The 23,195-nt window shown below is 42.6% G+C and overlaps 1 protein-coding gene across 2 annotated transcripts; it reads left to right on the top strand.

Moving 5' to 3' along the window:
* The first annotated feature begins 403 nt into the window (after positions 1–403).
* DNAL1 (dynein axonemal light chain 1) lies at positions 404–22,850 on the top strand. Of its 2 annotated transcripts, XM_072115664.1 has the most exons (9): positions 404–532; positions 4,194–4,232; positions 4,519–4,628; positions 13,427–13,482; positions 16,179–16,238; positions 18,644–18,699; positions 19,306–19,432; positions 19,646–19,786; positions 20,878–22,850. In XM_072115664.1, exons 1-9 carry the CDS (start codon positions 530–532, stop codon positions 20,925–20,927), a joined length of 642 nt encoding a protein of 213 aa, XP_071971765.1. In that variant the 5' UTR covers positions 404–529; the 3' UTR covers positions 20,928–22,850. The 2 variants fall into 2 exon arrangements, with proteins under 2 accessions (XP_071971765.1, XP_071971766.1); XM_072115665.1 differs by lacking the exon at positions 16,179–16,238 and having other exon boundaries at positions 413–532.
* Positions 22,851–23,195: the final 345 nt, after the last annotated feature.

Raw genomic sequence — 23,195 nt, 5'->3', positions numbered from 1 at the left:
TGGTAGGTTGATTAGATTGTGAGCCCCATTGGGGACAGGGACCCATTTGACATGCTTGGTACAGCACTGCTTAATCTGTAGGTGCTATATAAATAAAGAATTATTATTATTATTATACCTAAATGCATTTTTTTAGTGGCCCAGAACTTTATGAAACTATAATTTAATCTATATGCAAATTCTGTTTAGGGGCTCCTGGGGCGTGGAGTAGCCCCAGCATTGAACATTACACGTGTGATTGGCTGAGATTTTTAGTAAGGCTACAATCAGATTGGAGTTGGATGTTATGGACAACACAAAAATGCTTTTTTTTTGTTTTAAATACAAGTGATCCCTCTCTCACAGAACATTCCCCCTCCCTCACCCTGTAGAGCTGGCAGGGATCTCCCTGGTGACGGACACAACAAGCTCTCCTCCATTTTCCGGCGGCCATTGTTCTCCTCCAGGACTTCCGCTGTGGAGGGCGGCGCATGCGCGCTCAGCTCCTCCATCTCCTAGCAACCAGCAGAGCGGCTCTAGCAACTGAGACATGGTGAGTCCCGGCCGAGCTTTGTTCTCTCGGTTCCGTGCGGGTTCATGGACCGAACAGGGGAAGTGGCGGCCCGGGAGGGGACAGCTCGGGCGGTGCCGGGGATACGATGTAAACACGAGCCCTGGAGCCGCATCTTACCATATTAAGGCTTGTGTGATAGATGGGGACGGCTCTAGTATCGGCAGGGGGATGCTGGGAGTTGTAGTTCTTGTAAGACCCTTGTATTGTAGCAGCAGGGTAGATTATTTATAATATATATTTTATAGCTTTCCCTAAACCAGAACATAGCAGAGCCATATGTATTGTTTATTGTCCTTGTGTAATCTATGGGGCTGGGGACAGTCCCTCGTATAACATCTGCTGCAGTAATCCACAGTCAATAAGCAGTATTTAGGCTGAATTCTTCTAGTTATGGAAAACACTTCATGAGTTGTCCATTAGGCTACATTCTCACGCTGTATAGCGGGTACACATCGGCACCAGGGAGAGGAGGAGGGGGAGAGCGGCGCTCACCCCCTCCCCTCTCCATAGAGTAACATAGGGCCCGGTGCGTTATTCCGTCGAAAGATAGGACATGTCCTATATGTGCCCTCATGTGTGCTGCACCGTACCGCTCCTGTATGGCGCCGTGAGGCCATTGCGCTGTATGGAGGACATATATATACATCGGCCGTATATACGTCCCCCATACGTTCGTGTGAATGTAGCCTAAGTTTGAGTAGACGGCTCATTGGCTTTTTCAGGTCCTGTGACCCCCCCTCCCTTTATTTCCACGTTGATGCGCTGTCCTATTGCAGGTGCGCATGATGATTTCATCGCATTGCGTCTGCCGACAATAGAGCCATGCATTAATGTGGAAGAGAAGACTGCAGGGGAAAGGGGAAGGTGAGTATTGGATTTTTTTGACAGCTAAAGGAAAGGGGACTATGGAGGGGTCATACTATAGGAAAGGGGACAATATAAGTGGGAGGGGGGGGGGTTCCTTAAGAAATGGGACAATATAAGCTAGGTACACAGGGAGATTTACATTTTTGGCTATGTAACTATGACACCAGACCGCATCCCCCCACCCATCGGTACATGGAGAAAATTTATAAAAAGTTGGGTACCACTGTCCTAGGGGACCTGAAATAATATTGAAAAAAAATATTTTAAAAAATATTTTAAAAAAACACTAAAAATTCAAGTCACTCGTCGAGTTTTCAAAATGGTATAACACGCAAACACAGATACAACTGCAGTATGAAAAAGTTACAGCAGGTGTCAGAATATGGCAATGCAAGATTTTTTTCTTTTAATGTAAATTTTTTGACATTTTTTTCATGGTCCTAAGACATAACTAAACTATATGAATTTGTTATCTCTGCGGACATACTGTAACCCAAAGAATAAAGGAGAGGTGTCATCTCAACCGCACATAAAGAAAGCCATAAAAATAGAGCCCGTCACAATAATCACATTTGGAATTTTTTTTCAGCTTCATAGTACATGGCACAGTATATTAAATGGCGCCACTAGAAGGTACAATTTATCCTGCAGATAGCAAGCCCTCATCAGTGGCGTAACTAGAAGCTGATGGGCCCCAGTGCAAAGTCTGTGCCAGGCCCCCGACTATAATGTATGGTTTATAGCAGTGATGGCGAACCTTTTAGAGCCTGAGTGCCCAAACTTCAACCAAAAGCCACTTATTTATTGCAAAGTGCCAGCACAGCAATTTAAGCAGTAATTTATTTCTCCTTGTTCTTAGACAACTTTCAGTCATTCAGCCTCCTAAGGACACTAACGCAGTTGAATGGAGGAGGGCAAATTCACCTATCATTGTAGGAAGATTCTATAGGAAGATTCTTTGAGTCCTGTCTGCTGAACTTCATGCTGGGGCGATGGCCCGAGTGCCCACAGAGAGGGCTCCGAGTGCCGCCTCTGGCACCAGTGCCATAGGTTCGCCACCACTGGTTTATAGTAATAGTCTTCTCATATGGGAGTGCTGGTGTGACCGCAACCTCTGCACACCCTCAAGTTACACCCCTGGCCCTCATACAGCTTTGTAAACAGGAAAATTCAAAAAGTTATGGCTTATGGAAGGAGCAAAGTGAAAAACTAAACCGCAAATAAAACATGTAATGGGGTAATGTCTATCATGGAAATTCAGTGGCGGTTTTCTCATTTCCACAGACAAAAACAAGCTACATTTATTGGTGTGTATAGCAGTGGACACAGAATAACACACTCCCATACTAAAGCAGATGCATCCTTATATGTTACCACAATGTATGGAGGTCCCTGGCATTGTCTTCTCCTTAAACCCTCTAACCTACCGGTTTACTGACAATACTGTTCCTTAGAGAGGTGTCCATCACATCTTCTCACCATCATCTTCTCACCATCATGGTCTCATATACCAAGCCATGGCTTGGTATATGAGACCTCTATAATATGTGTATTGGGATGTGTCCTGATATTGGAACTTATTCATGGGTGGATTAACCATCTGAGCATTGGACTAGTACCTAAAAAAAACCAACAGACAAAAGATACATCAGGTAGATGCCTCAATCCTTGGGGATGGTGGAAATGAAACACCTGGCACTGCAATGGATCCAATGTTTGATGAAGCCTCCACATTCAGAAGAACCATGCGCCTTTTCACTGCACACCAAGGACAGAGCCATACATTGTATAGTGGCAATTGAATGGGACTAAGCTGTGGCACAACCACATTACAATAAAGAAAACATCATTGACCGACCAATGAGAAAGTGGCACTTCAGCCTTTTCGGCCATGATCAGTGAGGTCCCAGGTATTCATCTGATATTAATGAACTGTCCTCTTAGGATTTATGGTTGGCCAAACCCACGTATTTAAGAAGGACTAGGTAACAATGAAATATGTGCTCTTATTCTCCACTGATGACAAATTAAGAATTATACTTGTCCCAACAAGAGATAAACCACTAACAGAGGTGACAGTGACTTATTTCCTCCTACACATTGATGCCAAGTGTGCATGTGTATGGGGAGAGTCAGAGTAATAGCTGCCATCCAGATGTTTGCCTAAGAGTTTTACTAGTAGTGAGACCTCCTTTAGGGTACATTCACATGAACGTGCACCCGCCAGATGAAGGGTCCTGTGATCTCTGTCTGTCCATGGGCCTAACGATCTTATTCTTGAATATAAAATGAAGGTCCTGAAAGATCAATTTCTATTTTAATTTTTATTACTCAATATTTTTTATATCATGTAATACTTTTTAGATCATGAATTAAATTTTCTGTGGAATTAAATACCGAGTTGTCCAAGCGCCTATCCAAACGCTCATCGCCTATGGAAACAAACCCAGTAGATAGAGATCACATGACCCTCTATTTGAAGCCATCTTATGGTCAGGAATCTCTGGCTGATGAGGGAAAAGACATACATCACAAAAACATGACGAAAAGTGGCCAACCCCTCTAAGGACCGTTAGCCCGAAGGAGTTTGTTCTGACTCCGTGTGTGCACAGAATTTACAGGATCAACTGTACAACTGCTGGACTCAACTCAGGATGTCTGTTCAGTTCATTGTTTCTAGGAAAGCATAGAGCAAGTTTATTGGAATAAATAACCTTCATCCTAAGCAATGTTTGTCTTTACTAATTCTACATTATTATATCCTTTGTCCTAGGCTAAAGCAACAACTATTAAAGATGCACTTTCCAAATGGGTAAGTTTCTCCTCTTCTGTGCCCAGCCTTCCAACAACAGTATTCTGAGACAACCCAATTTAGTGCATTGGGCATACAGGCCAATCTACAGCTCCACTGACACAGATGGGGTGAGAATGATGTAGGTGTCGAAGCAAACTGGTTTAGTTACATTTAAATGGAAAGAGTGACTGCTGAATATTGGATAAGATCGTCTTGTTTCTCATTGCTTTGGATTCCCTGGAGTCACTGGATTTATATGTTTAATATTGTTATTATTGAATAATTTTCTGTGTCCCCTCATTAGGAAGAAAAGACAGGTCAGAAAGCAGCAGAAGCCAAAGAAGTGAAGCTGTACGCACAGATCCCACCCATCGAGAAGATGGATGCCTCCCTATCCACACTAGTCAACTGCGAGTAGGAATAATTGATTTCATTATAGCTATACATGTCACAGTGCCCCTAAATTTTGGGTTTACCATCGCATAGGGTTACATTAGGACAATGAAAGTCATTTGTGCAGCAGTTTTTACAGGAAGGAGTTTTACCCTAGTTCAACTTATACTCCAGATAAACTAAAACATGTCCATAGACTTATACTGGCAGGAGGATGCATCCTTTTTGCCACCAACTGCTCAATATATGTCGCTTCCAGCAGGAAGCACAGGATGAAAAAGCAGAGCAGACTGCACTATATTATCCTGCTAGAAAGAGCAGTATATGATAATATACCATAATAAGCTATGGCGGACAGATGCCATTGTATTGTATCTATCTCTGGCCTCCGCTAAGTGTATACTGTGTTTCCCCAGTGATGTAACTGTCCATATATCGACGTCAACCAAAACAGCCAATCTCTGGCTTCTGCTGATATTCGCTCCTCCCACTTTCAAGGGGCAGAAATTAAACCAGAGAATGTATCCCCCTGTGTGAGTGTACAACAAGAAAATACTTGCCACTCATTTTCATTTGCATAACAATATAGTTGTGTGCCATAACTTATCTTGCATCCTGACAGAATCCTGTGTAGTCCTGTAGGTTTGGATGCATTTTTAAAAAAACAACATGTGTCTTGTCTGTGCTGCAGACTCTTCAGCTCTTGGCCCCCACTTTTGTGCTCCTGTACAGCTTGTCTCTCTCCCACTGATGTCAGCTCACCAGACTATGACCTCTGTGAAGGAGCAGGAGGGAGGAGGTGTACAGGTGCACAAAGGTGCGGGCCAAGAGCTGAGCACTCTGCAGCATAGACAACACAAGTCATGTTTTTTTAAATACATCCAAACCAAAGCCCAACCCCTAGGACTACACAGATAATTCTGTCAGGGTGCAAGCTTGACTGATCCGATGGATAAAAGTGGAGATCACCAGGAGGAGGTGTCCCTCAATCACCTTAGCCAGTAATGTATCATCAATAAGGAGTAGTGATATTGGCCAGTATGCATCAGTATCAATCAGGTCTTTACCCGGCTTCGGAATCATGACTATATTAGCTTCCCTCATAGACCTCGGCAGACAATCCTCATCTAGGGCTTCCTAAAACAAAGATAAGAGAGCAGGTGTGAGCCTTATGCAGTTTATATAGCTCCACAGGCAATCTGTGGCCACCCGTTGCCATATCCCCTAAAGCAGGGGTCCCCAAACTTTTTACATAGGGGGCCGTTCACTGTCCCCCTCAGACCATTGGAGGGCCGGACTAAAGCTTAAAAATAAATATCAGTACATGTGACCGCATCCGTAATACACTGGCACCCCCCTCAATTAATTATTTAATATACTGCACCCCCTTGTGAACTATTTTAAATATTGGGACAATTAATTATTAAATATACTGGGACCCATCTCCATTAATTATTGAATATGCCTCCCCCATTAATTACTAGACTGCCCCTCATAATTAATTATTTCCTATACCCCCACCATTAATTATTTCCTATGCTGCCTCCACCATTAATTATTTCCTATTCTGCCCCTCATAATTACTTATTTCCTATACTGCCCCTAATAATTATTTCCTATGCTGCCCCTCACCATTAATTATTTCCTATGCTGCCCCTCATAATTAATTATTTCCTATGCTGCCCCCCCCCATCATTAATTATTTCCTATACTGCCACTCATAATTAATTATTTCCTATGCTGCCCCATATAATTAATTATTTCCTATACTGCCCCTCACCATTATTTCTTATACTGCCCCTCATAACTAACTATTGGCCCCCGGCCACCACAATCTTTTTACTGCCCTTTTTAACAAAAAATAAAAATCCTGTACTCACCTAAGTCTCACGCAGCGTGTCTTCTATCTTTTTGCCGCGTCCGGGCAGGAAAGGGTCCGCGGCCGCGTGATGACGTCATTGCGCGGCCGCGCATCCAAGTTCAAAGAGCGATGTGCGCTGGGGTTGTATTCCGGCCACATCGCTCCAGTAATAGTGCTCGAGCGTCCGTTTCCGGCCGCACCGAGCACTTTACAGTGACGGGCAGGAGCTTCCTGTCCGGACGGACGGAGGCTCCTGCCCGACTGTCAAGGCCGCGGGGGCCCGGCGCTGGCGCGGCAAGCGTCGGGGGCCGGATCGAAACGGTCCGCGGGCCGTAGTTTGGGGACCCCTGCCCTAAAGTGTCCTCCAGCACCTCCATTATATTCTGCCCCTCTAACTTATCACAATATTCCTGTGTGAGTACAGGCAAGAATATTGCTGCTATATAATTATCTATCATTCCCCTTAGAGCTACCAACTTTGTGGAAAACAAACAGCCAATGTATGATATCTTCATCTGCATTTAAAATCCTGAACCACCTAGTTTGCCGGCTTGTTTTTTGTGTTTTAGTGGGTGACAAGGGATGTATTTTCTCTAAGTGGTTTTGAAAAATGAAGTGTCACAGTTCCATTAAACACACTTTGCAAAATTTAATATATCTCACTAGAACTTCCTTCTCCACTGACTAAGAGGAAACTTTAGTCCAGGGGTCAGGAACCTTTTTGGCTGAGAGAGCCGTGAACACCACATATTTTAAACTGTAATTCTGTGAGAGCCATACAATATGCAAATTCCCCCCAGTAGATAGGTAGCCACGGCACATGTCCCCCAGTAGATAGGTAGCCACAGCACTTCCCCCTCTAGTAGATAGGTAGCCCAAGTACATGGCCCACCAGTAGATAGGTAGCCACAGCACATGCCCTCCAGTAGATAGGTAACAGCAGAACATGGCCCCCAGTAAATGGGCAGCCAAAGCACATGCCCCTCACTAGATAGGTAGCCACATCACATGGGGTCCAGTAACTAGGTAGGCCCAGCACATGCCGCCCAGTAGATAGCTAGCCCCAGTACATGTCCCCAGTAGATGGCTAGCCCCAGTACATGACCCCAGTAGATAGGTAGCCACATCACATAACCCCCAGTAAATAATAATAATAATAATCTTTATTTATATAGCGCCATCAAATTCCGTAGCGCTTTACAAATCATAGGGGACATATACAACTATATTACATTACAAAGAACAAACAGTCATATGGAACAATAGGAGTGATGGCCCTGCTCACAAGAGCTTACAGACTATGAGGATGAGGGGGTGACACAAGAGGTTGTAAAATGGTCCAGCCATTCTTTATAAGGGAACAATATAAAATAATTTAATAAATAATTTACTAAACAACGATGTTGCTGCTTGAACCAGCCATCAGCCGCCATCTTATTTACAGGGTCCAAGGTGAAAAAGACTGCAGAGAAGCCTGGAGCTTGGTATATATCAGTTGTTTGCCAGATAACAGATGGGAGATAGGATGGATTAGTAAAGGGAGAGTTGACATTTCAAGCAGTTAGCGAGTGTGATAGGCTTGCCTAAAGAGATGGGTTTTAAGAGCATGTCTGAAGCTTTGGAGGGTGGGTATTAGTCTCAGAGTCTGGGGAAGGGCATTCCAGAGAATTGGTGCAACTCGGGAGAAGTCCTGGATACGTGCATGGGAGGTTCGAATTAAGGTAGAGATTAATCTATTGTCACTGGCAGATCGAAGAGCACGGGAAGGGCGATAGACTGAGATGAGAGAAGAGAGGTAGGGAGGTGCAGCATTATTCAGAGCTTTGTGGATGAGGGTTATTATTTTAAAGTGAATACGGAAGGAGACAGGTAGCCAGTGCAGTGATTGGCACAAACTGGAGGCATCCGTGTAGCGTTTGGCCTGAAAGACGAGCCTGGCTGCTGCATTAAGAATAGATTGAAGAGGAGAGAGTTTAGAGAGTGGAAGACCGATTAGTAGGGAGTTACAGTAGTCTAGTCGAGAGTGAATAAGTGCAACAATTAGCATTTTAGAAGTTTCAAATGTCAGAAACGGCCGGATTCTGGAGATGTTTCTGAGATGCATACGGCAAGAGCGAGCAAGAGATTGAATATAAGGTGAAAAGGAAAGGTCAGAGTCCAGCACAACCCCAAGACAGCGGGCCTGCTGCCTCGGTGCTATAGTGATCCCACAGACCGAGATGGAGGAGAGGTCAGGGGTGGTTTGGTTAGTAGATGGTGGAAAGACAAGAAGTTCAGTCTTAGAAAGATTAAGTTTCAAGAAGAGAGAGGACATGATGTTAGAGACAGCAGAGAGACAATCACTAGTGTTCTGGATTAAGGCAGGGGTGATGTCACGTGCAGAAGTATATAGCTGGGTGTCATCAGCATAAAGATGATAGTGGAAACCAAATCTGCTGATGGTTTGTCCAATGGGGGCAGTATAGAGAGAGAAGAGGAGAGGGCCTAGGACTGATCCCTGAGGAACCCCGACACTGAGAGGAAGATGAGAAGAGAAAGATCCAGAAAAGGAGACACTGAAAGTGCGGTCAGAGAGATAGGAAGAAAACCAAGAGAGTGCAGTGTCCTTTAGGCCAATGGAGTGAAGCATCCTAAGGAGGAGCTGGTGGTCCACAGTATCGAACGCTGCCGATAGATCCAGGAGAATAAGGAGAGAATAGTCACCTTTGGATTTTGCAGTGAGGAGATCATTGGAGACTTTAGAAAGAGCAGTTTCAGTGGAATACATAGAGCGGAAACCAGATTGCAGGGGGTCAAGGAGGGAGTTAGCTGAGAGATAGCGGGTTAGTCGAGAATAGACCAAGCGTTCCAGGAGTTTGGAGATGAAAGGGAGGTTAGAAACTGGTCGGTAGTTAGTAGCATTGGATGGGTCCAGTGAAGGTTTCTTTAGTAAAGGGGTAACAAACGCATGCTTGAAAGAAGAGGGGACGACACCAGAAGAGAGAGAGAGATTGAAAATTTTTGTGAGGTGAGAAGTGACTGCTGGGGAGAGAGACTGTACCAGATGTGAGGGGATGGGGTCACTGATGCAGGTAGTGGGGCGAGCAGAGGAAAGGAGCCTAGACACTTCTTCCTCTGTGACTGGCTCAAAGGAAGAGAGTGAACAAGATAAGGTATGGGAGGGAAGGGGATTGGAGGGGTGAGTGGATTGAGCAATTATTTCCTGGCGGATACAATCAATTTTATTCTTAAAATAGGCGGCCAGATCTTCAGCCCCAAGGTCTGTGACAGGTGGCTGCACCTTTGGTGTTAGTAAGGAGTGAAGGGTATCAAAGAGCCTTTTGGGGTTGTTAGAGAGAGAGGATATGAGATTAGTAAAATAGACCTGTTTAGCAAGGTGAAGAGCAGAGTTATAAGTTTTTAGCATAAATTTGAAGTGTAGAAAGTCTGCAGATGTGCGCGATTTTCTCCACCGACGTTCAGCAATCCTGGAGCACTGCCGAAGGAAACGAGTTTGTTCAGTGTGCCAAGGTTGCCTGCGTGTGCGTTGAAAATTTCGGATAGTGAGTGGTGCCATCTCATCTAGGGCGCTTCTGACAGTGTGATTATAGTGGTTAGTAGCCAGGTTTGGACAGGTGAAAGAGGAGATGGGGGACAGTGCAGACTGTAAGTTTTCTGTGAGTTTATGAGTATCTATTGCACGTGGGTTCCGGTATGAGTGATGGGTGGAAGGCTTCTGAGAATGAGAAGGATTATTGAAAGTAAAAGAAAGGAGATTATGGTCTGAAAGTGGAAAGGAGGAATTGGTAAAATCAGATATTGAAGATGGTTGGGAGAAGACCAAATCGAGGATGTTTCCCTCACTATGAGTGGGGGAATCGCAGAGTTGTGAAAGACCGAGAGAAGTAGTTAGTGCTAAGAGCTGAGAGGCCGGAGGGGAAATGGGAGTGTTAACAGGGATGTTGAAGTCTCCCATGATGATGGTTGGAATGTCACAGGATAGAAAGTGAGAGAGCCAGGAGGCAAAATGGTCAAGAAACTGATAGGGTGAGCCAGGAGGACGGTATACTACAGCCACACGAAGAGAGAATGGGCGGAAAAGTCTGAGGGTGTGGACCTCAAAAGATGGGAAAGTGAGAGAGGGTACAGGAGGAATGACCTGGAAGGTGCATTGTGGAGAGAGGAGTATGCCTACCCCACCTCCCTGCCTATTCTCAGGTCTGGAACCGTGCGAAAAGTGTAAACCGCCATAAGACAATGCTGCAACTGAGGCAGAGTCATCCTGCTGGATCCATGTTTCCGTAATGGCAAGCATGTCAAAAGACTTAGAAAGAAAGAGGTCATGAACAGATTCTAGTTTATTACACACAGAGCGGGCGTTCCATAGGGCCCCCCCCCCCCAGTATATTAGTAATCACGGCACATGCCCCATAGTAGATAGGTAGCAGAATTGCATGCCTGCTAGTAAATAGGTAGCCACAGCCCATGCCTCCCAGTAGATAGGTAGTCCCAGCATATGACCCCAGTAGATAGGTAGCCACAGCACATTGACCCCAGTAGATAGGTAGCCACAGCACATGACCCCAGTAGATAGGTAGCCACAGCACATTGACCCCAGTAGATAGGTAGCCACAGCACATGCCCGCCAGTAGATAGGTAGCCTCAGTACATGTTCCCCAGTAGATAGGTAGTCATAGCACATTCCTCCAGTAGATAGTTAGCCCCAGCAAATGCCCCTAGTAGAAAGGTAGTCACAGCACATGACCCCCCAGAGTATAGGTAGACACATCCCGGCCTGCATCCAGTGATCATCGCTGTGTTTGTCTTACATGTACACACTGGTGATTGCTATTAATCAGTGATTTGTCTGAGAGCCAGATGCAGCCATCGAAAGAGCCACATATGGCTCCCGAGCCATAGGTTCCCTACCCCTGCTTTAGTCAAAGAGCAGATGGGGAGTCACAGCAGCTGCATCTCCACCAATAATAATAATCTTTATTTATATAGCGCCATCATATTCCGTAGCACTTTACGAATCATGAGGGACATATCCAAATAAAATACTTCATTACAGAGTATAAACTGTCATATGGAACAATATATGTGAGGGTCCTGCTCGCAAGAGCTTACAGTTACACAAGAGGTATAAGAGCTCGTATAATGGTCCAGCCATTCTTTATTAGGGAACAGAATAAAATCTTATATACAGAGTCCAAGGCTAGTGGGAGTGCAGAGAAGTCTGGAGCTTGATATCTGCTGTTTGTCGGATAAAAGACAAGAGGATGACACAGCATGGGGTAGTCAGGAGAGTTGAGGTTTTATGCAGTTAGTGAGTGTTATAGGCCTGACCAAAGAGATGGGTTTTAAGAGCTCGTTTGAAACTTTGGAGGTTGGTTACTAGTCTGTGGAAGGACATTTCAGAGAATTGGTGCAGCTATGGAGAAATCCTGGAGATGTGAGTGAAAAGTTACAATTAAGGTAGAGAATAATCTAAGGAGTTTCGAGATAAAAGGGAAATTAGAAACTGTAGGTCTGTAGTTAGTAGCATTGGATGGGTCCAGCGAAGGCTTCTTTAGTAATGGGGTAACAACAGCATGCTTGAAACAAGAGGGAATGACACCAGAGAGAAAGAGAGGTTGAAGATTTCAGTGAGGTGAGAAGTGACTGTTGAGGAGGGGGACCTCACGAGATGGGATGCGATGGGGTCACTGATGCAGGTAGTGGGGAGAGTAAAGGAAAGGAGCCTGAGCACTTCATTCTCTGTGACTGGCTCAAAAGAAGAGAGTAAGCAAAGTGAGGTACGGGAGGGAAGGTAGGCAGGGCTGGCGTTAGTGGGCTGCAAAATGGGCATTTGCCCAGGGCCCCCTGCATGTGAACTTTTGTGGGCAGAGGATAAATTGCTCCTTTCATACTCCTTGGTTGAATTTCTGGTTGAAGATGCTTATCCTCTATCTCCTGTATATAAATCTATTTCCTATTGATATGTCTATTTACTATGTATACATCTGTCTATCTAAACATTTATCTATCTAGCTTTTGTCTATTTATCTATATATCTTCTATCTACCTATCTATTATCTATCCATCTATCAATCGATCAGTGAATCAATCTTCTACCTCTCTTCTACTGTATCCATCTATCTCTCACATCTATCTATCTCTATAGTTATCTATATATAATATACTCTATATTTATGCATCTATAAATCTATTTAATCTTTCATATTTATCTTCTACCATCAATCTTTCTATCATCTGTATCTCCTATAACATTCACCTACAGTCCCATATTACAGATACTTACCATACTACTGGGTGTAACTACAATGGGTTATTATTGTGCAGGGCTAAAGAAGCCTCTTTAGTCAATTTTATCTTTAAAATAGGTGGCCAGATCTTCATCCCCAAGGCCTGTGACAGGTGGCTGTCACAAGTCACATAAAGACCAAGAAGTCTTATTTCTCATGTACACAATATATATATATATATATATATATATATATATATATATATATATATATATATATAATATATCGAAAAGATTTTTTTCAAACAAGGGTAAATGTAAAACTCACCAGATGTAAAGATACAATCAATAGAATAAAACATGTAACAGGTGGGAGTCCAAGACCATCTAAGCCATTGAAGGTGCTACAAGAATCACCAAGATCTTATGACCAGGAACAGTTAAATCTGGGTGCAGGGCAATGCGGGAGGCACTGGTGAAACCCCCACAATCACAGTTTATATAAATAGTAAGGAATGGGCAGACAGTAGCCCAGTAGCTATTGGGTGCATTGGTTGGAAGGTTAGATAGACTGAAAGTAAGTGCTTCCACCCCTTCAAGTATTCTGTGCCTTCCGGTGGTGGCATTACCAATCTAATAGGAGCTTATGTTCTAGCAATGATCCTTGTGTACAGCTCTTCTACACGTAGCACTTTATATCAATCAACACTTAATTATTGCTTCTTTCCTCAGGAAATTATCACTTTCCACCAACTGCATTGAAAAGATAGCCAATCTGAACGGACTGAGTAAGTGCAGCTTTACTTTTCCTTCCGAACTCTCGGAATATCTTTGCCTTGTATCACTGCAAGTGAAATATCCAGTGTTAAAAATTACGGATTTAATGGTAATAATGCGGAAACAGACTATTCAATAGAGATTTACTGTTCTTCTGTATATGCTGGGAATGTATTCAGTTCTACACAATGGGACAGAGGTCTGTGTTACTACCCTCCCTTTACCCCAGATATTCAGGAATAATTTGATAAGTGGTTAATTTTTGTGAACAACTCACTGTTGTTGCTGGCAAATTTATTATTGAATTCCTCTACTTTTGGGTCAAAATACTGAAGAAGCTTAAAGAGTTTACCCTATAAAAAGTATCTGTTTGTAGGAGATCAAGCCCCTGTAACCCCAGTGACCCTGATTCATATTCATATTGTGTAAGTGAGAGGTAGTGCACATGGAGGCGTTTAGATCTATGCCTCTTTCACAGATGGATGAAATATTGAACTAATCACCACCAAATTCAGGGCGACCAAGGACCCCTGTGCTTGTAAACACTGGGGATCCCAGAACCCCAAGTAATCAGACTATTTTGTCCTATCCAGTGGACAGATGATGTATGGATTTTGCAGTAGATTCTCTGTACCACAAAATTTAGGTAGAAATACTGCTGGGAATATATTTAAAGCATTCATATATTACAATAGAAGCCAAAGTTGTCCTTTTGAAGACTTTAACAATTAATACCATAACAACATGTGACTATACCTGTACATAACACATCAATTAAAGGGGTTTTCCCACAAAAGAAAATTCTCCCATCTCAATCCCCTAGTGATGTCAACACAATAAAGTTCATTTTAACTCCTTACTTTACGATATATTCAGTTTTATTGGTGTTTTAGATCCTATCACTCTCTAGGCTGCTCAGTTCAAATTTCCTAAAGAGGCTACTGGGGTGTGGAATAGCCGGAGCTGAGGTTACACGGAGCGGCTACTACACGCCCCAGTAGCCTTTTGCGTTACGCCTACCAATGCATCTTCAGCGCCCAGCTACAAGGAACTGCGGGCACTCGTCTGCCAAGCTGGGTTTTGCGCATGTGCAGAAAGCAGGCCGCCGGCTGCGCAGTCTCGGCTCTGAAGCCGGAGCTACTGTGCATGCGTAGAACCCAGCACGCTGAATATGCATTGGTAGGTGGAACGCAAGAGACTACTAGGGCATGGAGTAGCCGCGCCGTTTACCTCAGCTCCTCCACACTCCAGTAACCTCTTTAGGAAATTTGCATATTGGGGGAATTAAAATTTACAAAAGTTCTGGGCCACAAAAGAATTAGCCCTAAAAAGAGCTATACTACTATGTATTAAAGGAACCTGCCACCGGATCCGTGGTGGTAGGTTTCCTTTAACTGTATTGTGCAGCTGACACCCGCGATCGGTACTGGCAGGTTCTTTTACGGATCCAGTAATTTTACAATATACTGCAGTAGTTCAGTAGTATTGCAGTATATTGTATACGTTATCAGAATCCCTAGGGTTAAAGTAACCTAGGGGGTTTAGTAAAAAATTTATTTAAAACGTTTTTAAAAACCTAAAAGTTTAAGTCACCCCCTTTCACTAGAACACACAAAAATAAACAAACATACAAACATTAAGATGTGAGCCCTCTCCATGCACCCGCAGCTGACCCGTGATGTGCTATTTCGTCACAGGTCGTGAAAGGGTTAAAGGAAACATCATTTGTTTTTATGCATTTTGAATCAAACATACCTTGAGAATGCTGTAGCTACCCTGATTCTGAAACATATCTTGTTTAATCTCAAAAAACAATTATAAAATTCAGGACCTTGAGAAAGCTGGGTGCCGTACATAAAAGAGCTGTCTGAACTGTCCAGACAGGACTGATCAACCTGAGCTGGATGACTCATATACAGCAGCTGGGGGATGGTGCAGCATTTGATTACTTCTGCCTGTCAGGGACAATACATTGATGACATATTCTGATGCATGAAATCAAATGGTGGATTTCCTTAAAGGCCGCTTTGCAGGCGTCTGGAGACTTGCATTGATTGATGCTCCACTCAGGGATTCTGGGAAATATGTAAATGTGCTTTCCAGGATGGGATACCATTGCCTCTTTGCTACCTAGTAAGGCAGCCTCCTTACCTTAAAACATAATTTTCAGGAAAACTAATGACATGATGCAGGTGTAAAGCCAAACCAGTATATCTATTCCAAGCAGAACAGGCATTGCTGTTTTAATGTTTTTGCATCTCGTCAGTACAGTGTAGGGGCCTGCCTCACAAGCTAGCTAAGAGGCAACATTTTAGTAATCCCATCCTGTAGAACATATTTAGTAGAAGCCAAAAACACATGGAACATTAAGACTATGAAACCAACTTAAAACCCTTACAGAGAAATGTAAAACTATAAATATCTTGGATCTCATAAAACTTGAGATGAGATGATAAAAATCGTTGTTAGTCAATTTAAAGAAAATACATTGTCTAATTAAATTCTAAACCCCATAGTTTACTGTATATCCCATACAGTAGTGAGAATAAGTATTTAACAAAAACTCAAACACATGGGAAATAATCTGTTCTAGACATAAAAGCGATAAGACAAAGCCATAAAGGAAGAGATGTCTGCACCATTATTGATCGCCTCCTTGTTGTGCGGATAATGGCTTCTATTCGTACTGTACTTTGTTCTTTGTTAGGCACAGAATTAGAAAAATTGGCAGGAACTTTACTTGTCGAGAAAAATAGGATGTCTGAAGGTCTGTGTATTTGTAGAGCAGCGGCCTGGAAAGGAGTTCAATACAAAAGGATAGGACAGTATTCACACGTAGAAGGTGGCGGGATCATGGCCACACAGCTGAGATCAGCAAATTTATTGTGGCCACTTTACCATCTAATCCCTCACGCACATTAACATTGGGGCACATTTACTTACCCGGTCCTGTCGGGATCACCGAGGTAAAACTGTTCTAGTTGTCCATTAAAACCAATAAGAGCTCAGCTTTAATTTTATAAGATGCTGTGGGAAAATGATAGATGAGCTCTGATTGGTTGCCATGGGGAACTAGAACAGTTTTGCTCTAAGAGACTTATGATAAATTCGACCCCCCCCCCCCCCCCCCCCCCATGGTGTGATGAGCGGTAACAGGTAGGGGAGACTCCCAGTTTCATATCATTGCAGATGTAAGGGAACAGAAACATTGGGCTGCTGGATAGCAAAACGTCCAATACTATTGTTCTCAGGCATGGTGCCGGGGGCTGAGGGTGCATGTGTATGAATCTGGTAGGAACGGCTGTGGGTCAAATGCTGTGTAATGTGTGTGGCCAGTCTGAGCCTGTATAGAGGTTGCATTACATGTAACGGAAAAAAGCTGAACATCACTGGAGTCTTTTACGTAACAGATTTATCTATGAATCAGCAGAGCTGTTACCTGCTTTGACATGTATTTACACTTGGTCCCTGCTGTTTCCAACAAACTACCTTATTTTTTTATAAGGCGCACCATCAATAAATGCCTTCTAAAACGTCTTGGTTCATGTATAATGCGCAGCTGATTATAAGAATGAATGACCAGCAGTTGGCAGACCTGTGCACAGTTCCGGGCAGCTGTTGTCTGTAAGTACGGTTCATATATAAGGCGCACTGGATTATAAGGCGCACCTGATTATAAGAATGAATGACCAGCAGGTGGCAGACCTGTGCACAGTTCAAGGCAGCTGTTGTCTGTAAGTACGGTTCATATATAAGGTGCACTGGATTATAAGGCGCACCTGATTATAAGAATGAATGACCAGCAGGTGGCAGACCTGTGCACAGTTCCGGGCAGCTGTTGTCTGTAAGTACGGTTCATATATAAGGCGCACTGGACTATAAGGCGCACCTGATTATAAGAATGAATGACCAGCAGGTGGCAGACCTGTGCACAGTTCAAGACAGCTGTTGTCTGTAAGTACGGTTCATATATAAGGCGCACTGGACTATAAGGCGCACCTGATTATAAGAATGAATGACCAGCAGGTGGCAGACCTGTGCACAGTTCAAGGCAGCTGTTGTCTGTAAGTACGGTTCATATATAAGGCGCACTAGACTTATGTATTCCTTATAGTCTGAAAAATACAGTACTCTACCGCAGGGGGCTTTGGCCCAAACCCATTTGTGTCTGCAGTGAAACGCATACGATCAGTAAGTAATAGCATGCATTTCACTGGAAACACTAATGAGAACGGGTTGAGGCACGGCCCCTGCGCTAGCGATGTGCCTGGAAACCTGTGACCGTACCCTTAAAGGGGTGTTCCCATTTCAGCAAATAAACATTATTGTTTGAATAATGAAAAGTTATACAATGTGTAATATACCTTCTATATCAATTCCTTCTGTTTTCTAGATCTCTGCTTGCTGTCTTTCTGTAAATTTCAATGTTTATTTCCATTGGACAGAAATCTGACCACGGTCACACAGGTGCACGGCTCGTTATATCACACACCTCAGATTAATCTATGTGATACTAACGAGCCGTGCACCTGTGTGACCATGGTCAGAGTTCTGTTCACTGGAAGTAAACAGAGAAGCTTTCTATAGAATGACAGCAAGCAGAGATCTAAAAAAAATTGTGAGGAATTGATACAGAAAGTATATAAGAAAATTGTATATTTTTTGATAATACAAACAACAACATTCATTTGCTGAACACCCCTTTAAAGTGTTTTCTGACTTAAAGATATTAATAACCTTTCTATAGAATCCATACTTGGGCTGTTCCTGACAAAACGAGAACAGAGCTCCATTCTGTGTGTAGTGGCAGATACCCAGAACTACAGCTGGTCTCCCATTCAATCTGATCAGTACGGGGGGTGTTATTAACCATTATTGACCATTTTTGGGGGCATGCAAAGAAATTTGACTTTCCCTTTACTTTGCTGCAAATAAAGTCGATATTACAGACCATACAGACCACTCTAACAATACCAGTCTAGCAGATTGTAGTGTCCTGCATAAAGCTGGCACTTATACTAGGGGAGACTTCATACAAATATTCTTTCTGTAGCCTCCATGGCAATAACTGGTTATTTCACCTCTATCCTGCTTTATATGTACGGTAATTGAAAAGATGTATAAGTAGTATAAAATATAACTAAAGCCATAAATGTCATTGCTTTGTTTCAGAAAACCTCCGAATATTATCACTGGGAAGAAATAACATAAAGAATTTGAATGGATTGGTGAGTGCTTTTTCATATCCTAAGTTTAAAGGAAATCTACCATCAAAATCCATCCTGATAAACCAGGGACATTACTCATAGATCCAGGCACCATGACTATGGTAATCTTCTTATATTCCTTAGCCATGGCCTCCTTCCATTCAAATTCAACTTATTAATTTTGCTCATTAATAATGCTAAGCCTGAAGGGCTACCCTAGCACCTCCATGATATGGCTTTACAGACTGTTACACTGTCTCACCCTCCCCATTTTTCATCAGCATTTGTGCAATGAGCACTTCTTGCTGTAATTTCATTGCTGATGGAGCAGGGGGAAGGGTGAGACAGTGTAACAGTCTTTAAAGCCAGATTATAGAAGGGCTAGGGTAGCTTTTTTGACTCATAAGCATAATTTTAAAAGTTGATTTTAGAAGCATTAACAAATATAAGAAGATTACCACAGTCACGGTGCCTGGATCTATGAATAAGTGTCCCTGGTTTATCAGACTGGATTTTGGATTTTCTTTAAAGATTTTCTTCTGTATTTCGCTCACACCTTTGCTTTATATTTTAGTAGGTGTTTAGATGACCTTCTGTAGTATGTAGTAACCTACTTCTCTGTTTTAGGAAGCTGTTGGAGAAACTCTAGAAGAACTGTGGATCTCTTACAATTTAATTGAGAAGTTGAGAGGGATCCATGTCATGAAGAAGTTGAAAGTTCTCTACATGTCCAACAACACAGTGAAAGATTGGGGTAGGCACCATCTGACTCTCTTACCATGGAGATGGTTGACTCCCGGGGTCTTGCTTTGAACTAATAGTCTTCCATAGATATTGCAACCAATAGCAATTTATGTAGCTTTACTGATGAAAAATTTCGACAAGGAAGAACACTATATTTGTAATCTATAATCTAGAAAATATGCTGAAATGTTAATAATATCCCATATATTTCTGTTGTTTTTAGCGGAATTTGGGAAGCTGGCTGATCTGCCGTGTTTGGAGGATCTTGTGTTTGTTGGGAATCCATTGGAGGAAAAACACACACTAGAGGGAAACTGGGTAGAAGAGGCAACAAAACGTCTTCCTAAGCTGAAAAAACTGGATGGTGAGTGTCACTAGGCTTAATTTCTGGTTTTTATCAGCTACCTAATGGGAATTTACAAATCAAAATCCATCATGATACACCAGGGACACTTACTCATACATCCAAGCACCATGACTGTGGTAATATTCTTATATTTGTTATCCATGGCCTCCTTCCTTCTAACATTAACTTTTATAATTATGCTAATTAACCCAAAGGGCTCTTAGGGGCGTTACCGGAGTCACTTCCTGCTACAGATTCTCAGGCTGTTACAGAGGTGATAAGGGAGAGGAGACAGTGTAACAGCCTGTGAAGCTACAGCACGGAGATGTCCTGGTAATATCCCTCCAGAACCCTTCTGTTTCATTAGCATAATTGATAGTTGGATAACATATATAAGAAGATTAACACAGTCAAGGTGCCTGGATCTATTAGTTAGTGTCCCTGGCTTATTGTGATGGATTTTGATGGTAGATTTCCATTAAAGGGTTCCTTACCTAAACTTACCTGTCCTAGCTCTGTCCATGCCTGGGGTTCTTGTAGAAAAAGAATTGTTACGTACTAAGAGTTGAATTCACTTTTGACATTGCTTCATGGGGTGCACATGGACAGTTTAGTGATGTACCTTTAGTTGGGATACCTAGGGTTCCTCCACAGCACATGTACAGTAAAGCTGGGGTGTAATAACGTGTCATGTTGGCGTCATGTCCAAACCCTGAATCTGGTTTCCTTTAAATATCGCTGAGGGTCCAAATGCTGGGGATCTCCACTGATTACAAGAGGGGGACGTATGACAATCCAGAGAACAGGGATCCTCTTCCCACTAATGGGTGGCCTCAGGACAAACATATGTCCTGTTCAATACTAGTGGAGCGGTCAGAGATTGCTCAGCACAGTGCTCAGGTATCTCCAGCATACTTTATTACTGTGTTCAGCTATTTCTAACACTATTGTGTATACATTATTTGGGGAGGGTTATGTATACTTGTATGTGCATACCAATATATGTCTACATCACACCACTTGTTTGTTATGTCCTCCCATTTCCCACTAGGTGGTAGGGCGATGCTAATCCCAGCAATCTAATTCCATTTCCATTCTTATATTTTCAGGAAATCCAGTCATAAAGCAAGATGACGAGGAGGGGGACGAGGCCTCCTAACCTTCTGTATCCTGTTAAATTATTTGAATATATTCTACAAACAATTATTTTTTTTATATATGTTATTTGTATATATAAAACGTGTTCTGAAATGGTTTTATTTTTTTTTTATGTCTCATATCCTCATGTATTGCCAAAAAATGTCTGTCTGTTCGCACAAAAAGAGGATGAATGAAAAATAGTTCCTAGCCTAGGAAGTTAAGCACAAAGAACATATCTTTATATTAATCCAGGGTGTGGTCCTATTACTGAAGCCTTCCTACACATAATCATACACATATCATATGTGTAGAGAACCTGCTATTCCATGGAGCTGAGTGTGATTGGGAGCACAGTTCTTATAGCTCTTTGTGAGAATTGACTCCTTTTACCATCAAAATCCATCATGATGAACCAGGGACACTTACTCATAGATCCAGGCAGTGTGACTGTGGTAATCTTCTTATATTTCTTATTCATGACCTCCTTCCTTCTAAAGATCAAGTTTTCCTGTTACATTGTTTAGAATTACTTTCCTCCTTACCCCTGCTCCCTCAGAACTTACCCATTACTGCACAGTACATCAGTCTGTGAAGCTAAACCACAGAAGGGCTCCTACTGTCTTATTAGCATAATTGTAATAGTTGTTTTTAGAAGGGTGGAGGCCATGGATAACAAATATAGGAATGTTACCACAGTCACGGTGTCTGGGTTTATGAGTAAGTGCCTTGGTTTATCATGATGGATTTTGATGGTTGATTGACCTTTGCTCTCCTTTACAATTTCCATCTCTATATAATGTACACAGACCCTTTATAGAAACACATGCTACTTACATTTCCTGATGATGGGGTCAAGCAGGAGCAGAGTTATGGTGGGACTAGGGATGGGGTCAAGGGTCATGGAGAACAGAGCCAACTACTTCCTGTTTTATTCTGAATTTAACAGCTGATATGTGGGATATGGGGGGTTAAGTGTGGGAACAATATTCTTTGGGTGCATTATCAATATTTTTAGCCTAGATAACCCCTTTAAGGACCTTCTTAATTTTGCCCAACCCCCACCTTCTCGCCAGAGGAAACCCATGGAATGTAGGACAGCTTTCTCACATTTCTCTACAATTATACCTTCATAGGCGAAATTAGCTCCTTTTACGCACAAATCAGGGCAAGCGCCCAGCACATATTTTTTTTTATTATTCCCATAAATTCCCTTTAAGATGTTACTTTTTAACTCCTCAGAGGGACCATATTAGCGCCATCATATTCCGTAGCGCTTTACAAATCATAGGGGACACATATAAGTATAATATTACATTACAGAGTACAAACAGTCATATGGAACAATAAGAGTGGAGTCACCACAGGGTTTCTTCTGGACCAAGGCTCCAATCTACTACTCCTCAGCACATCATCTGGGATTCGGGTCAGTGCTCATCCATCATAGGGACAATATTAACCTAATAAGGTGCCAATCTCATGGGGATTTCCTTTCCATCTGTCATTGTACATTTCTGATGGCACAGTGCCCGTACATTGATCTATATTGGATGCCTTATGATATCACTATCGCCTCACCTGTCAGGGAATATTACAGAGAGATTACACAGTATTGGATATACCAGCGTTAAGTGGGATTTGTTTACCTACCCTATACCTTCCATAGTAATAGGTGGATGTGTGAATGTACTTATAGCCTAGATACACTCGTACAGCCACGTGTTGTGCTGGTGTTTAGGAATCTATTCTGTTTTTGTGCTGGTATTTTTAGGTTGTTAGAAATTAATGATTTAAATTATCGCTCTCCAAATTTCTTTCATCCTTTTCCTTCCACATTTTAAGTTCAATGCTTTAATGATCAATCTTTTCATAGAATTATTGTACAAATAATGTACATTGACAATGTGTGAAAAATAAAAAGGTGAATCGATCCGGTGTTTCCATGGAGGTCTCTACAATGTGTGTCATTTCTTAAAGTGCAACTAAGCCATTACCCTTATATTAAAGTAGTTAATAAAAGAAGCCCTGCCTCCATCTGGGGTAAAAACAGATGCCCCCATCCTCCTGAAGAGCATCAGATCATCAGTAAGTGGATGGGAGTCCCTGCATCATAGTGATATATTATGCAAGGTGTCCCTGACTGCCAGCAGACAGGGGGTGTTAGAGCAGCAGTTTGACAGACAGGAACTCCTTGCATCATATTTCTTTATGATGCAAGGACTCCCATACACTGCACCGTGGGCTGAGAACTTTCCTGTTCAGGCTGCCTAACACACGCAGGTTCACTGTG

This window comes from Engystomops pustulosus, chromosome 7, assembly GCF_040894005.1.
Source record: "Engystomops pustulosus chromosome 7, aEngPut4.maternal, whole genome shotgun sequence".
Classification (NCBI taxonomy): Eukaryota; Metazoa; Chordata; class Amphibia; order Anura; family Leptodactylidae; genus Engystomops; species Engystomops pustulosus.
This window is presented reverse-complemented; position numbering and strand designations above follow the sequence as displayed.